Below are 17,278 nucleotides of genomic sequence, written 5' to 3' on the forward strand. Positions count from 1 at the left end.
CAAAATATCTTATAAAATGAATTTCAAAATATCTTCAAATCAAATGGTTTCAAATTATGTTAAAATGACATCAAGTCACCAAAAGTATTTCAAAATGTTAAACTCTTTTATAAACTTATATTTTTCCCCAAAAATCATATTCATATATATATATATATATATATATATATATATATATATATATATATATATATATATATAAGATTTAAAGGGCTTAGGACTGATAACTCACTTTGGTTCCTTTTAGTTGTTTGGATGTGGGCTTATAGTATCGGTTATTTGTCCAAATGTCGTTTAAATTTTAGTTATATATATTTTTATATGTATATAAATATAAAAGTTACTTCATTCAGTTTCAATAACCTTTGTATCATGTCGATCAAGGGGTTGCATTCATGATACAGTTAGTATCAATTCAGAAAGTACATATATATTATAATAGGTATAATTTATGATTCATAGAACATTAATTCAGGACTCAAGTATACTAGAGTACACCATTTTACAAGAACAAGGGTTTGATTCAAAACTAATCAAGGGTATACATCTTTCAAATACATGTTAAGAATACTAATTCAGGAGCATACTATCAATCATTATTTCAGAATGATTTGGTTTTCACTTATATTATACACGTAACGTCTATATGCTTTTTATGAGTCAATAGATTCAGGTTTTGTATTCATTTAAACAACATAGTTAAAGTCCTGGCATTATAACCAGAATCTGTAGTCGGAGATCGAAACAAGTGTGTATAGATCTATATTGGGATTAACAACCCTGCACTCAGACTGCTAGCTACAGTCGGGCATACACGCCTATGAGTGACAGTTGTTATCAACAGTTTTGACGCCTTCAAAATGTTGTTTCAGGCAATCTAGTCTCAGTATGGTTATAATAACTCATTAAAAAGATATTGACAATACAGTTAGTGTATAATTAACTAAACATGAGTACATTTTCAAAGTACCAGTTTTACTAAAATACAGTTTACAGTATTAAATCTCAGTTTATATTAACAGCTGGTGAAGCCAGGCACACTCACTTTTACAGATAATACAAAGGAATACAAATACAGAACACTGGTTTACAAACAAAACAGTTTTATGTGATTAAAACTACTTTTTATGTACAACAGAAAATATAGGACTTTCTGGAACAGTTTACATATTCAAGAAACAGAAAACATACTTTCAAACATAAATACTTATGTACTCACTCAACTTTATGTTGATACTCTCTTTTCAAATTACTTGTATTCTCAGGGAATCAGTAGACATATACTCCCCGAGCTTTTGAGAAGATGGAGCTGTTTTGAGTCATGTCTTCTATCTTTTTCTATAACTATTTTTGATGTCAATGTACAATGATTGAACACATGTAAAAACTTATACTTATTAATGCAATGGTTGTTTGTACTTTGATTACTATAATGCATGTGTTGTGATACTAAAAATGAAGGCTGAAATTGCTACCTTTGCGGGCAAGTGGATGGTAGGTTGTACTCATGTCCAACCTAGTTCCCAGAGAGTTTTGTAAAGACTGCCAGAAACGAGAGGTGAATCTGCTATCTCGGTGAGAAATATTAGATATTGGCACACCATGCAGTCTAACAATCTCTTTGAGGTAAGTTCTTGTTAGCTTCTCCATCTTGTCGGTTTCTTTTATTGGTAAGAAGTGTGCGGATTTGGTCAATCTATCGACGATTACCCTAATAGTATCATAACCACCTGATGTCTTGGGTAACTTAGTTATGAAATCCATCGTAATTCGCTCCCACTTCCATTCAGGGATTTCAGGTTGTTGCAATAAACCTGAAGGCTTCTGGTACTCTACCTTGACTTTGGCACAAGTAAGGCACTTGCCCACAAAGGTTGCAATTTCGGCCTTCATATTAGACCTCGTACATGTTGAAAGATACCGAAGGGGGTGAAATAGACCCAATATGTTTTTGACTGTTATATATGTATGGTATGGGGTATTTTGGGGGAACCCACTAAGCTTTATGCTTTTGGTTTTCAACTTATGTCTCAGGTACTTCCACCTGAAAGGGAAGGGTCAGACCTGATCGCACAGCATCCACCTCTGTTTTTCCACATCACGTGATTTTGGGATTTGTACTATGATAATATTTTACTATGATATATTTTCGACTGCTTGATGTGATTATCGTATGATTGGAATGAATTTAAAATAAAAATTTTATCGGAATTTTTAGGATGTTACAGATTTGTTCTATCTCTCAAGAACACAAATTAGCAAGGTACTATTATGTGTTTTTGATTTAGAAGTCGCTTGACTTCTAAATTGAAATTATTTGGATTATACCAAATTTGATTTCGTGATACCCTAGGCTATAGGTCCGAAATCATAGATTTTTGAAAGTGATTGCAATCATGATCTAAGAATCATACAAGTAAATTGATATTCTTAAGACCCTAAAATTTAACATTCAAAATATGTGATTTGCAAGAATATCAATGGTAGAATATGTTAGAGACATGACTTCCAAATTTGGGAAGATATATAAGTTTGAAGGCACTGATTTTCGTCGTTGTCAAAAGAAAATGCATTTCCTTCTCACTATACTAAAAGTTGTTCATGTTTTAAGCACTCTTGCACCAAAACCGATGGAGGATGAAACCCTTGAACATGCCACAAGAAAATGCAAATGGGAAAATGATGACTACATCTGTCGTGGGTAAATTATGAATGGTGTGTCTGACTCTCTCTTTGATATCTATCAAAATCAAGAACCTGCAAAGGATTTGTGGGATGCCATTGAATCCAAATGCATGGCAGAGGATGCCTCAATTAAGAAATTCCTTGTTAGTAATTTTAATAATTACAAGATGGTGGATTCAAGGCCTATCATGGAACAATACAATGAACTCATGAGGATTTTGGGACAATTTGAACAACACAAAATGCAAATGGATGAATCTATCTCTGTCTCAAGTGTTATTGACAAATTTCCCCCATCATGGAAAGACTTTAAACACACTTTGAAACACCAAAAAGAAAAAAGGTAGAAGAAAGATGACCACCACAAAGGTTCAAACGAGAAAGAAAAACTTGTGCGTTGGAATCGCAACAAACCTGGTCACATGAAACGAGATTGTCATTTGAAGAAGAACAAAAATGGTGCAAGAACTTCTAGACAAGGATCTAATGATCAAGGTCCAAAACCACAAGGTCAAAATTTGATTTCTAAAATTATTACTACTACTGTTATATATCATGTAACACTTATTTCTGAATCTGCTATGTTCAGGATGATCATCATGCATGGTGGATAGACTCGGGGGGCGACGAGTCATGTACGTAAAGATCGCTCTTGGTTTAAGACATGTACATTATAAAAGAATGCTTGAAATATCTAAAAATGGATTAATACCATCTTTTGATGTTAACATAGAAAAATGTAAAACTTGTATGTTAACTAAAATAACTAGACAACCTTTTCCTCATGTTAAAAGGAATTATGCTATGCTTGAATTAATTCATAGTGATCTATGTGATTTACATTCAACTCAATCCTTAGGAAATAAGAAATACATAGTTACTTTTATAGATTACTATTCTCATTTTTGCTATGTATACTTGTTACATTCCAAGTATGAAACCCTTGATAAACTCAAAATTTATAAAAATGAAGTTAAATTGCAAAAAAATGATTTAATCAAAAGAATTCGCAATGATCATGGTGGAGAGTATTATGATCCTATTTATTTCCAATATGTTGGTATTATACATGAAATAACGGCTCCATATACTCCTCAACGAAATGGGGTTTCTGAAAGTAAAAATAGAGTTATGAAGGAAATGGTGAACTTTATGTTGTCTTACTCAGGTTTGAGTGATGGTTTCTGGGGAGAAGCTATGCTAACTGCATGTTATCTTCTAAATAGAGTTCCAAACAAAAGGAAGAAGATAACTCCTTATAAACATTGGCACAAAACGAAACCAAACTTAGGATATCTTAAGGTTTAGGGTTGTCGGGCTATTATCAGGCTGACTGAATCAAAGTGAAAGAGGTATTGCTTGTATCTTTATTGGATATGCTGAGCATTCGAAGGCTTATAGGTTTTATGTTATATAACCTAATGCTTCCATTTCAGTTAACACTGTAATAGAATCTAGAGATGCAATATTTGATGTGAATAGATTTTCATCCATACCTAGACCAAAGGGCTTGGTATCTAGTTATAGTGAAACTACCAAGGAAGTTGTACCTATTTCAAATGAATCACCTGATCTCAAAAGAAGCAAAATACAAAGGAAAGTTAAATCATTTGGTAATGATTTTCAGCTTTACCTAGTTGAGGGTTCTAGAAATGAAATTGCAAATCAATATTCATATTGTTTTAGTGTTGAAGAAGATCCTAAAACATTTGATAAAGAAATGAAATCTCAAGATGTTGCTTTCTAGAAAGAATCTAGAAATGATGAGATGGATTCCATCAAGGGGAGTAATACTTGGTTGTTGCATGATCTTCCTCCTAGATGCAAACATTTAGTTTGCAAGTGGATATTCAAAAGGAAGATGAAAGTTGATGGATCACTTGATAAGTTTAAGGCTCGATTGGTTATTCAAGATTTTAGACAAAAACTTGGCATTGACTATTTTGACACTTATGTTGCAGTTGCTCGTATATCTATCATTATATTGTTGATTGCCTTAGCAGCAATTCATAATTTGGTGATTCACCAAATGGATGTTAAAACAATATTCTTAAATGTTGATTTAGAGGAAGAGGTGTATATGAAACAACCTAAGGGTTTTATTATGCCTAGAAATGAGCATAAGATGTGCAAGTTGCTTAAATCTTTGTAATGGCTAAAGCAAGCACCAAAACAGCGGCAACAAAAATTTGTTGTTGTTGTCTTGTCACATGGTTTCAAGTTGAATCAATCAGAAAAGTGTGTATACAACAAGTTTGATGAGTCTGGCAAAGGAGTGATCATATGCTTGTAAGTAGATGATATTATAATCTTTGGTAGTGATCAAAGGCAACTTGACATGACCAAAGAGTTGTTATCATCTCAGTTCTCCATGAAGGATATGGGGGAGGCATAAGTGATTCTTGGAATAAGAATCAAGCATGAACATCAAGGAATTTCAATTTCATAGTCTCTTTACATTGAGAAAGTGGTTAATAAGTTCAATTGTTTACACTGTTCTCCTGTGAGTACACCTTTTGATCCAAGTATGAAACTTATGCTAGATACTGGTGAAGCAATTTCACAACTTGAGTATTTAAAGGTTATTGGGTGTTTGATGTATACTATAACTAGCACAAGGCCTGATATTGCATTCGCTGTAGGAAAGGTAAGTAGTTTTATTAGCAATCATAGTACTCATCACTAGCAAGCAGTAAGGAGGGTGCTAAAGTATCTTAAGAAAACCATGGACTTTGGTTTCACTTATGTAGGGTTTCCTTTGGTTATTGAAGGATATTCAAATGCTTGTTGGATCACTATAGTTGAGGACCACTCTTCTACAAGTGGTTGGGTATTTCTTCTTGGTGGAGGTGCCATTTCATGGGCTTCTAAGAAACAAACACGCATCACAGATTCAATTATAGAATCTGAATTTCTAGCCCTTACAGCTAAAGCCTATATCACCTATTTCAATTCACTGTTGTAGTGTTGTCACCTTGGCAAAAGAATATAGTCAAGTGTATAATGGAAAGTAATGACATTTGGGTGCTAGGCACAACATGGTATGTGAGCTCAAAACTCATGGTGTCATTTCTATTGAGTTTGTTTGATCTCAACAAAACTTAGTTGATCATTTGACGAAGGGGTTACCTACTGACTTGGTAAAGAAGTCCGTTATAGGGGATGAGTTTAAGGCCTACTTGATATCTCTATGGGTAAGATACCCAATTCCCTTCTAATACAATGTTAAAAGTTGAATTCAATGTGTAAAGCTTGCTTGTGGAGATTGAAGCACATTATTTACTACATCCCAAGGTATGTGCTTAGAACCTGTAAGGTTAAAGTAGGTTGATTAAGTTCTTAATAGTTCTTTTGAAAAAGTGTGTTGACAGGTGCATGATATAGAAGGACTACCTATGTGAGTGTGAAGTGATGTCACTTCAAAAAGCTTGGGCTTTGCTTTTATGCACTCATGAATTGCTAGGACACATGGCTGTAATAGTGTCAAGTATGAAACATTAGATATTGTGTTTAACGTATGTGTATAGTATCTTCGGTTACTCAAATGAGTTGATGGGTTCAATCATTAGGACACCCTAATTCATGAGTATTTTACATGTATATTATACTAATGTGAAAATTCAATCCTCAAGATATTTTCATTTATGCATAAATTTGATTTTGTGTTTGCTTTTAGTTAATTGAGGATTACACTAAAATGGGGGAGGAGTGTTGGGATATTAGTGTTATCAACATATTTTGGTGTAATTATTATTAATAATGAGATAGGTTGAGCTCCATTTACTAACCAAGATAGGAGGTGCGGGTGCACACTCGGAATGATAAATGTGAACTCGAGAATATGAGGGTCCTGAGACAGCACCCCTAGCAGGGTCCAAGGGGAAGAGCCCCTAGCGGTGGTTCATGATGATGTCATAAGTTGGTTATGTCTTAATAACCAACGATTTTGGCACCAAAAATGATGCAACTTTCGTTTAACTACTTTCCCTCTAGTATAAGAACATTTTCTGGTTCCAGAAAATGGATTGGAACTTATATACATGAAAATCATACATTATATTGTTCTATTTGTCGAGAACACAAAACATCAATGTACTATTCTGTGTTTCTGATTTAGAAGTGACTTGACTTCTAAATTGAGATTCTTTGGATTATCCCAAATCTGATTTCGTCATACTTAGGATATAGGGTCGAAATAACAAATTTTGGAAAGTGATCGTAATCAAGATCCAAGAAACACCCAAGTAAATTGATATTCTTAAGACCCTAAAATCTAACAATAATGAAAACAATATAAACGTAAAAGGCATACAAATCTATAAATTGTTAAAATCTGATAGACCTACCAAAAAGAGCACCCTAACATAGCTGACATCTACACCTTGTTAATTTTTCATAAAGAAGTTAAACCTTTACATAGGCATTAGATCAAGTAGTTGGGGTGTGTAAACTGGAAGTGGAAAGATATACCGAAATATATGCTATGTATCTATTAATTCAGGATCATTTTTGTTTCCATTTCCACTTGATCGTTTCTCCTCAAAAATTGTACAAAAATTACTAAAACACATAACATAAAGTCACAAAAAGATGCTCTCCCAACCATAATATATTTCTAAATTCAAGCTGATGTTTTCCTTCAAACCTCAAATTCTCATGTCAATGTACAAATGTGTTCCTGCCAAAAGTGCATTTGTACCAATGATCAAAGGAACGAGAATGATTAATTGTGGGTCAAGAACTAGGAGGAGAGGAGTTTAAAAGATACTTCTTAAAGGATAATTTCCGCAAAATAGCTAAAGTCACACATAAAATTCCACAAATCTCACATTAATCTAAAGAAAAGTACTAAATTGGATTTAAATCTTGAGATTTTCAATCAGCATGGGTGATTTGAGGATCTGAAACGATCAGGGTTAGGGTGAAGGTTAGATTTTAGAATTATTAAAAAAGAAAACAATCCTACTGATGACAAAACCATTATCCCATCCTCATAAACACCATAACTGCTTAAAGTTCGTCTTTAGATTCCCAGTCTGAGTTAACAATATTCAAAAAAAATAAAATGTGAAACTGAACAGGTAATACTTGTTCCGCAAACCTCAATAGAGGTGTATAAGTGCAAATACAAATAAATTAAAGAGATAAAATTCAAACAAAATTAAAGTTTCTTCATACTGGAACACACATGTATGGAGATAGCTAATTAGCTACCAAATATTGAATTTTTATTATATACCTCCTTAAAAAAATCCACCCACGGTTGGTTCACTGGTATAAAGTTATCCAAACATTAAGCTCCATTTTGACTGTCTGCCGTCACATGAAATCATTGCTAATTAGGGTATGGACAAAGAAGAAGAAGATGAACGAAAAATGGGAAACAAAAACCACAAAACATAGAAAAAATTGGGCAAACAATTAGAACCTTGAATTTGTTGATCGGAGATCAAAAAGAATTAACTTACCCATATGTATCTCGCCATGTTTCCCAACCTTGAATTTTACATGTTATTGATTATTGATTAATATCATAATAACATTATGGGATTGAAAACCATATGTATCTCACCAGGTTTCCCAACCTGGCCGACTCAAGTTATATGCATCACAGGTAACGGTGTTTATGATTGCTGAAGATTTGATTAGGATGTTGAGTAATTGAAGAGAATACATGCAATAGTGTTCAGGACCGTTAGGTCTTTACGTTGTAACATATGTTGTGTATCGATTATTACATCCATAGAGTTTTGATATTATGAAACAATCATTTGTATTGTTTTAATATACTAGGATTTTCCACAAACCAAGATATTACGATTTTTAAAGCGTAAAGAAAAAAAATTCGGTTATGGAAAATAAGGGATGTCACAAAGGTGGTGCATGGTCTACCAAAGGGGCAACTTAAAAATAAAATCATCCAAATGTAGAGACCAAGACTTTTGTCCTTTATCTCTATGATTTTCATTCGTTATTGTTGGTAGCATCTTCTCGTGTGCTTTTAGTCGGATGTCGAGAATCACTCTCAGGTATCAAGGTTTTATTTTACTTATTTAAAGTGTCTCAATCCAAGTTTATTTTTTTGAGTTCTTCTGGTCTAGATGTATCATCTATTACCTTTATAGATAAATATTCATCGCTTTATTGGAATGTTTTATCCAAGAATTTGATGCCTTCTACTTGATCATTGCAAGGTGTAGAATCCGCAAATGGAAAAACCCTTTCTACCAACCATCCATCTCTAGAAACGATTTTTTTGTCTTTTATGTCAAATATGCGATATCCCTTCTTGCGTTGATGATATCTGATGAAAACGCCCGGTCTCCCCACACTTTAAACCTATATCCTTTGGTTTCAATGTTTCTTACATACATCAATCATCCAAAGACTTTCATGTGATCATAGTTGGGTTTTCATCCAAAAAGGATCTCAAAAGGAGTTCTTTTCTTGATAACATTTGATTGTAGTTGGTTTATATTATAAGTTGCAGAGAGCACACAATCCCCCTAAAAATTGACAGGAATATTAGCTTCAAATTTCAATGCTCGAGCAATCTCATGGATGTGTATGTTTTCTTTCCGTAACCCCGTTTTCTGGAGGGATGTGTGGGCAAGTAGTTTAGAATATTATTCATTCCTTCACGTAAAAGTCTTTCATGGAACGTGTTAAGAATTCCCCACCATTATCTGCTCTAATTCACTTCATCTTTCTTTTGAATTGAGTTTTTACAATTTCATGGAAATCAATCAGGTAACGATATACGTCATTTTTATGTTTGAGTAAGTAGACCCAAAAAAACTCTACTGCAATCGTCAATAATTGTAAGCAAATAACTAGCACCCGAAAACGAAGGTATATGATACTTTCCCCAAACATCAACATGTAATAAATCAAAGCAATCACTCGTTTTTATTGAACTATGTGGAAAAGGTATCCTATTATGCTTAGCTATACCACAAGAATCACAGACTATATCTTTTTATTTTATTTGAAATTCTCTCTAAGAAACAAACTTGACATAGCTTTGACTCTGAAGTCTAACCCAACCTCCTATGTCACCACTCAACATAAACATTGTCATCATAACATCCCTTTGTGTCACCACCATGCCCATTCAGTAAAGGCCTCATTTTCACTAACCCATGCCAATTAGGCTCCTCGAGCATAAGTCCTACTTGGAACAATAACCAGGAAGAAACGTTACAACACAGTTTAGATCTTTGGTCAAGCGACGACTAACAGACAATAAGTTGCGACTAAAACTAGGAATATGCAAAAAATTCTCAATTTCGATCCTGTTTTGTAGCATGCAAGCTCCCTTTTTCCATATATGGGAACAAGGTCTCCGTTAGTTATGGTAACACAGTGTTTCCAAAAAAAAATCTTACTTTTTATTTGAGTTATTCTTGTTTACAAGTTATATGCTCGGTGGCGTCTGAGTCAACAACCCATGCATCATCTACATCAACCTTACCAATCACTCATGTTGATCGTTGGTGCAATGTCTTCATTTGACCTACCGATAGAAAAGTGTTTTGAGAAGGTCAGCACGAGTCACGAGTATCAGACTACTAGCCCGAGTGTCAGACTAGTTCCCGAGTCAATGCAAGAAACTCTTGTTTTCCCATTTTCTCCCATTTTCTGGTTTCACCTTGCTTGCCACTAATCCAGATACCTTATATTTTTGAGTAATTATTGTTTACAGTTTACAATGCTCGAGTTCGTCGTTATTTGCTCGCATCAAATCCTTGTGAACGATCTTTTTCTTTGGTTGGTTATGATCGATCTTGGTGTCTCTTCGACCGGGTGTGTAGGATTGGAAATTCGTTGCATCTGCAACAAGTCCTTTCGTCACATACATAATGTTGTTCATCTTTGGACACCCGATGGTAAACCATTCCTAATGTTGGTGATGGCTTCATGGCGAGAATTTGAGTTTTAATCGTGAAGTACTCATTTTCTAACCCAATAAGGATTTCATAGAGCCTCTCTTTCTCGTTGAACTCATTCGATCTCTTTCACATGTCACAGGCAATCATAACAGGTGCATCAGGGAACGGTGAGACATTGTATTTAGTCTCAAAGCCTCCGCAATTTTGTGTAGTAAGAAGACACGAAGGCACCATCTTGTCATGTAGCTGTAAGCGACTTCTTTAATTCATAATCCGTCAGACCACTTTCCTTTACGAACCTTTATTCAAGATCTTCCCATATCTCCCTTTTTGTGTTAACCTACTTCATGTTAGTTAGTTCTGATGTCCTTTCCATGGTTGTGGTCATCCATCACTTGATCATCGCATCACTATTCACTATGCATCCATATCATGTAGTTTTGTGAGTTTTCTTCTTCTCGATCGTCCCGTCAATGAAACTAATCTTGGTTTTAAAAAAGAGAAAAATTTTGATCTCTTGTGCACAATTGTTGTAGTTGTCTGTTAATGAATCGTTGACTTGCATTTTCCTTGGATAATTTGATGAATGAATGTAATAAGGGGAGTTGGTATCGACGGGAACTCCTTCTTCATCTCCTCCATCTTTTGATTTTTCAGGCTTGTCTTCCGCAATGTTTGGTAGGGTTTTATCACAGGTTCAAACCCTTCTCTAATACCATAAAGAATTCGATAGTTTGGAATTGCTTACAATATAATTAGATCAAAACAGTTTAAATACAAAGGAAACTCGGATTGTAGATAAACAAGGAGAATATAAACTATAAGCTAGGAGATAGCAATCTACGAATCCTAATAATACGAAGACAAGTATAGATGTATTTGCAATTGAATAAAGAGAGTATGATACCATAAAAGGTACAAACCAAATGGTTCTTACAAGTACCCGTAGTAGTCGAGTAGAATCATGCACTTCGTGTGTCAGGTTGCTTTGTGGTCAGCGAAACTCCTAAATGCAGAAAATGATTCAAATGTTAGGATCCATGATTGCACAGTTGTTCAATCGAAAAAAAATGGCAAAAAAATACAATATTCACATGCATCTACATGGTTCCAAGCTTTTATATGGAATTCTTAAACTCTATCATAGTACAAGGCTGAAGAGATGACAATTATGCAGACTCATGTTTGTTTCAACTTGAATTAGACTCGGTATCTAACACAAATGACAATTATGGAACAACAAAAAAATACCATAATCCTATAAAAAAGGACTAATAGGGAGGTTAGATGCAGACAGCCTACCTTCACCCTAGGGTAGAGAGGTTGCTTCAATGGAAGACCTCCAACAAGATGAAGTGCATGCCAAAAAGATAAGATATGATCTATAAAACATATTCATTTCATTTGGTATATTTAAAATAGATTAAATAGTTATAAAATATTAATTGTTTGATATGTAGATACAAATTAGGGTTTAAAATGAAATGTTATTAAAGGTAGGGAAAAATGTACAAAACATATATGGGGAATAAGTAGCTTGAGTTTACTAATATGTTGGAGTAAACTCTACAAAAATCTGACCTCTCCAATAGTAAAAAGCTTTTAAATAGATTTTTCAAATATTAAAAGAGTCGCTAAAAAAGCTGCCATTGGAGATACTCTAACTAAGAGAATAAATAAGCTACCCTGTGGAGCTCCAAGCTTAAATCTCAAAATAAAGACTACTCAAGATTGAAAAATGTAATGTAAAACCAGTACAATTGGACTACTCTTAACCATCAGACTGATAAGTCTCTAAAATACAAGACAATTAATGGAAAAAGGAGGAAAATACCTCTTAAGATAGTTCTTTGTGGACTGGCTCCTTAATTCTGCTTGTATGTAGCACAAGGTTCCATATTCTGAAGTCCCTATCTCGGTTGCAAAAGCATACGACTGAGTAAGTGATGTGGATCCCAAAATACGCAGACCATCCATTGAAGAAATGCTGTGTGGAAGATGACATATTCCTGTAAAAGCTATATTTAACCCTTCTAAAAGCTTTAAATTTCCAAATTCCTCTGGCAATTTCTGAACTTGACTACAAAAGGGGAGATGGAAATATCTCAAGCATTTCATCTTACAGATGCTGTTTGGAATATCTCCTAAAGATGTACACTCTGTCAGGTTCAGCTCCTCTAAACATTCTAATTGCCCAATATCCTCAGGTAACTTCTCAAGGGACCTACAAGATTCAAGTTGTAGAGATTTCAGATGAATCAGCATGCAAATGCTATCCGGAAGGCGTCTAATACTTGCAGAAGACAAACTCAGCTCCTCTAAATTTTCTAACCAATCAAGATTCTCCGGTAACTCTTGAAGATGCTGACAATCTTTAAGTTTGAGAAAGTTCAGATTTTTCAACATACAAAGACTATCAGGAAGACATTTTATATGTGTAGAGTACAAAGTAAGCTGTTCTAAGCATTTCAACTGGTCAAGGTCATTGGGCACCTCCGGAATACATCCATGGAATGTAAGGTCTCTTAGATGTTGTAAGCCAAAAAAGCTTCCTGAAACACTCTCAAGTTTTGTGCAAGGTTGGATATCTAGAACCACACCCTTAGAATGAATTCCTGTCGTTGACGAGGGTTGTTCTTTAGAATATTGGAATTCAAGTCGTAGCATCGGTAGATTGTTTGTGGAGTCCCTTGGGAATTCCTCCAAGCACTCCACAGTCACAAATAACTTATGTAGACTAAGAAGAACAAGTGATTCCAATTGTTTGGATAACGAAAAAGATACAGGCCATGAACAACCAACTAAATTTACATACACAAGCCTTTCTAGACATCCAGACGGCGCATGAATTTCTGTCAAATCCTGACATCCATTAAGAACTACCTGCTCAAGATTTGGAGTCATCCCAAGGTCAAGGGTCCTCAAATTCGAAAAACGAAGGTCAAGGAACCTGAGCTTCTTAAGAACCTATATTTTATGCAAAAGAACAAAAATTAGACAAGTATTGTTGTATCAGCTAACAAATCGACCAAAAGCATTACAAAATGTACCTTTCTTTCTCCATTTTCCCAAAGTTGCACGATTCTGCTTCCAGGCAATCCAAGTCCAACAAGATTATTTGGTCGAAATGTTTGGGGTAAAGACAAACCAGGGTAACCATTCCAATGCAGATACTGTAACGAATTTGGAAAATACTGTTTTGCTTGATCAAACTTCCAGTCGCCAGGGAAACAGTCATCACCATCCCCAATAAGAAAAAGATATTTAAGTTTGCTCATGTTTCCAAGTCTTTTGATGATAATTTCAGGACTCAGTTCCTTCAACACCAGTCCCAGTCCTATACATGCAGAAGCTTCAGTACCCTATAATCCAAAAGCAGTCACCATGAAACTTGTGTCATAGATGTAACGAAAATTTGTTAGTTTTAGTAAACATGATCCTTACCAAATCATCGGTGAATAGTTCTTCAATTTCCTCGCGAATCCAGAGTCGGCTATGTTTGTTGGGCTCATGTGGGTGTGATCGCCGAACAATATTCTTGCCCAACTCTTCTATCTTATCATGCATGCCCAATCGACCATTAAAAATTGTTATGAGAGATTTTTGCTCAAGAATTCTTAAACCATATGTAGCACGAAATCCACAGCTATCTAGCGTTCTAATTGCATATTCTTTAGGAAACCCCTTCAAGAAGCATGCAACATCTAAGAACATTTCCTTGTGATCATCCTCCAAGCTGTTAAAGCTTATTTCCAATACCTCTAGAGTTTCCCGAGATGGAATTGTTTCTAGTCTTTTTAGTGCATCTCTCCATACAACCTCATTTTCACCACGCAGATGTGAACCCAAAACTTTAATCGTTAGGGGAAGACCAGCAGCATAACGTAATACTTCTGATGAAAGTTCTTCATACCCTTCATCTGGAATATATCTCTTAAATGCATACCTACTAAGGAGGCTCATTGCTTCCTCATCCGACAACAAACTGACATCATGAATCCATTTTACATTTACTCCATGTGCTAGCAGCACTTTCTCGTCTCTTGTTGTAATGATGATTCTACTTCCATCCTTAAACCAATCTCCAGCTAATGCCTCAAGCTGCTCTGCATCATCCACATCGTCTAGAACAAGAAGAACTTTTTTATAGGGTAGCCTCATTCTCATGAGTTCTTTCCCATCATGAACACTCCCCACACGCATGTTTTCATCTTTTAGAACACCTGAAAGGATTCGTTCTTGCAATGACCGCAAACCTTCCTTTTTTGAAATTTCCATTCCGCCCTTCTTTTTTGATAGTTCCCTTACATCCTCAACAAAGGAACTACCTTCAAAATGGGAAGATGCTTTATCAAAAATAGCCCTGGCTAATGTTGTCTTCCCAATGCCTCCCATACCCTTGATCCCTATCATACGCGCTTTATCGTTCAAACCGATTCCCAAAGACAACTCCAGATCTTGCATCCGGCGGTCCATGCCTATCAGATTGTCGTCATTGCTCAGGTGAATGGAACGTAGCTTCAGTGAAATTTCTTTAACAATTTGATTGATGGCTTCAGCTTCATGCCTGTAGATCAATTACTTTCAATAACATACCATACAACCATGTGCAAATAGTAATAATAACATATCCGTCTAGAATGTTGGAAGTAGGAAGATCAATGTATACTGCTGTGTTTTTAAGTGCTCAACTGAGGGGAAAAAATGATTTTTTTGATGCTATGAAAACAGTGGAAAACATAGGACAGAAGGATTTCATAAGGATCTGGTGAAGTGAAGGCAGAAATGGGTGTATATTTGTTGCTGACTTAAAGGCGGTTCGATCATCACATTGAAGACTCAACTTGGAGTTAGAATTTTACAATATAACATCGATGGCAAAATACAGATATGAAAGAATTGAATAATAATTAAAGCAGAGATATGATTAAAAAAATTATACCCATTAGCAATGTTTTTCAGATCCCACCCAACCAGATTCCCTGCACCTTCCAGAGCCTTTTCCCATTCCTTAATTTGTTTGTTGGTCTTATGTTTGGCGATTGACCTTCCAACTGGCCCAGTTTGATGGCGGATGTCGTTGGGCTCTACATCATAAAAGAGTGGGTAAGCAATCTGCTCATTCTCATCCTGGCACTCCATAATCTTCCTAACCTCGGTCAAGCACCAAGAAGAAGATGCATATTTTTGGGAGAAAATGATGATTAAAATCCTCGACTCTTCAATGGCTTTAAAGAGCTGACCGATCTGTTTTCCTTTCTCGAGTTCCTCATTATCCCTGAAGGTGTGAATACCTTTTTGCTTAAGAGAAGCGTAAAGATGATCAACAAAGGTCTTACGTGTGTCTTCTCCTCTAAAGCTTAAGAACACGTGATACTTATAGCTCTTTTGATTGGATGAAGTTGAAGAAGACGCCATTGAAGGTTTTTTATGGATCTTCTATAAATCAAAGGGAGAGATTATTAAGGAATAATTGCAAAAAAAAAGTTAGGGATATCTGAACTACACAAAGATTTTATTGCTTTCGTACTTGTGGTTGACAGGGGAAATCAATCAAACTTTTGTATTTGAGAACACTGCAAAAATGGTCCTTGTAGTTTAAACTTTTCGTTTGGATAAGGTAAAAAGTTTCAACTTGCAAAAATAGTCGTTATTCGAGTGTTTTATTATGAACTAGGTTAAAACTCATGTATTACAAATTAAAATAACCTACATAATAACAAAACAGTCATTATCATAAATTTGCATGCATAATCTATATACAATATCCAAATATAAACACTTCCTTGTTTCAAGATTCTTAGATATAAAATGTTTTTATCTTTGTGAACTATTTTCCACTATAGAATCCTTTTCTACTCCTCCCATGTTCAAAATCTTTAAAAAAAGATCATTTTACAAAATAAAATGTTACAAATGACAGTTTCCAGAAAGTAAAATGCTATAAAAGAATACGTTTTTTTTTTTAATTTTTCACTCTATGTTTGAAATCCTCAAAAAAGACAATTTTAAAAGTAGAATGTTGTATATGACAGTTTCCAGAAAGTAGAATGCTATAAAAGAAGATGTTTTTTTTTCTACTCCATGTTTGAAATCCTCAAAAAGACCATTTTAAAAGTAGAGTGTTATATATATGATAGTTTCCAGAGAGTAGAATGCTACAAGAAGATGGTTTATTTTTAAAAAAAATTTCCCACTCTATGTTTGAAATCCTCAAAACAGAGGATTTTAAAAGTAGAATGCTATATATGACAATTTTCAAAAAGTAGAAAGTTGTAAAAGAAGTTGTTTTTGTTTTTTTTTCCACTCCATGTTTGAATTCCCCAGAAATGACCATTTTAAAAGTAGAAAGTTATATATGATAGTTTCCAGAAATAAGAATGCTATAATTGAAATCCTAAAATAATGTTCCACTCCAGAAATAAGAATGCTATATATTAATGTTCCACTCCATATTTGAAATCCTAAAAAAAAACATTTTAAAAGTAAAATTCTATATATATGATAGTTTCTAGAAAGTAGAATGCTATAAAATAAGATGGGTTTTTTTTCAATTTTGCACTCCATGTTTGAAATCCACAAAAAATACCATTTTTAAAGTAGAATGCTATATATGATAGTTTCCAGAAAGTAGAATGCTATAAAAGAAGATTTTATTTTATTTTCCACTCCATGTTTGAAATCCTAAAAAAAGACATTTT

General features: G+C 34.5%; 1 protein-coding gene across 2 annotated transcripts; it reads right to left on the reverse strand.

Moving 5' to 3' along the window:
* Window positions 1-9,593: 9,593 nt before the first annotated feature.
* On the reverse strand, window positions 9,594-16,038 carry LOC145105346 (TMV resistance protein N-like). 2 transcript variants are annotated; one of them, XM_079042465.1, is made up of 5 exons: window positions 15,520-16,038; window positions 14,022-15,144; window positions 13,628-13,939; window positions 12,412-13,544; window positions 9,594-11,583 (listed from the first exon to the last, which is right to left on the reverse strand). In XM_079042465.1, exons 1-5 carry the CDS (start codon window positions 15,993-15,995, stop codon window positions 11,556-11,558), a joined length of 3,072 nt encoding a protein of 1,023 aa, XP_078898591.1. In that variant the 5' UTR covers window positions 15,996-16,038; the 3' UTR covers window positions 9,594-11,555. The 2 variants fall into 2 exon arrangements, with proteins under 2 accessions (XP_078898591.1, XP_078898592.1); XM_079042466.1 differs by lacking the exon at window positions 9,594-11,583 and having other exon boundaries at window positions 12,690-12,801; window positions 13,461-13,544.
* Between the last annotated feature and the right edge of the window lie 1,240 nt (window positions 16,039-17,278).

Source organism: Lactuca virosa, chromosome 4 (genome assembly GCF_052849685.1).
Source record: "Lactuca virosa cultivar CGN04683 chromosome 4, Lactuca_virosa_CGN04683_v6, whole genome shotgun sequence".
In the NCBI taxonomy this organism is placed as follows: domain Eukaryota; kingdom Viridiplantae; phylum Streptophyta; class Magnoliopsida; order Asterales; family Asteraceae; genus Lactuca; species Lactuca virosa.

Excerpts from the sequence above, each read along its gene's own strand:
- LOC145105346 (XM_079042465.1), bottom strand. The coding sequence starts at position 15,995 with ATGGCGTCTTCTTCAACTTCATCCAATCAAAAGAGCTATAAGTATCAC. Across the intron at positions 15,145-15,519 it reads CTGAAAAACATTGCTAATGG|GCATGAAGCTGAAGCCATCA; the intron begins GTATAATTTTTT and ends ATTGATCTACAG. Across the intron at positions 13,545-13,627 it reads GGGAAAATGGAGAAAGAAAG|GTTCTTAAGAAGCTCAGGTT; the intron begins GTACATTTTGTA and ends CATAAAATATAG.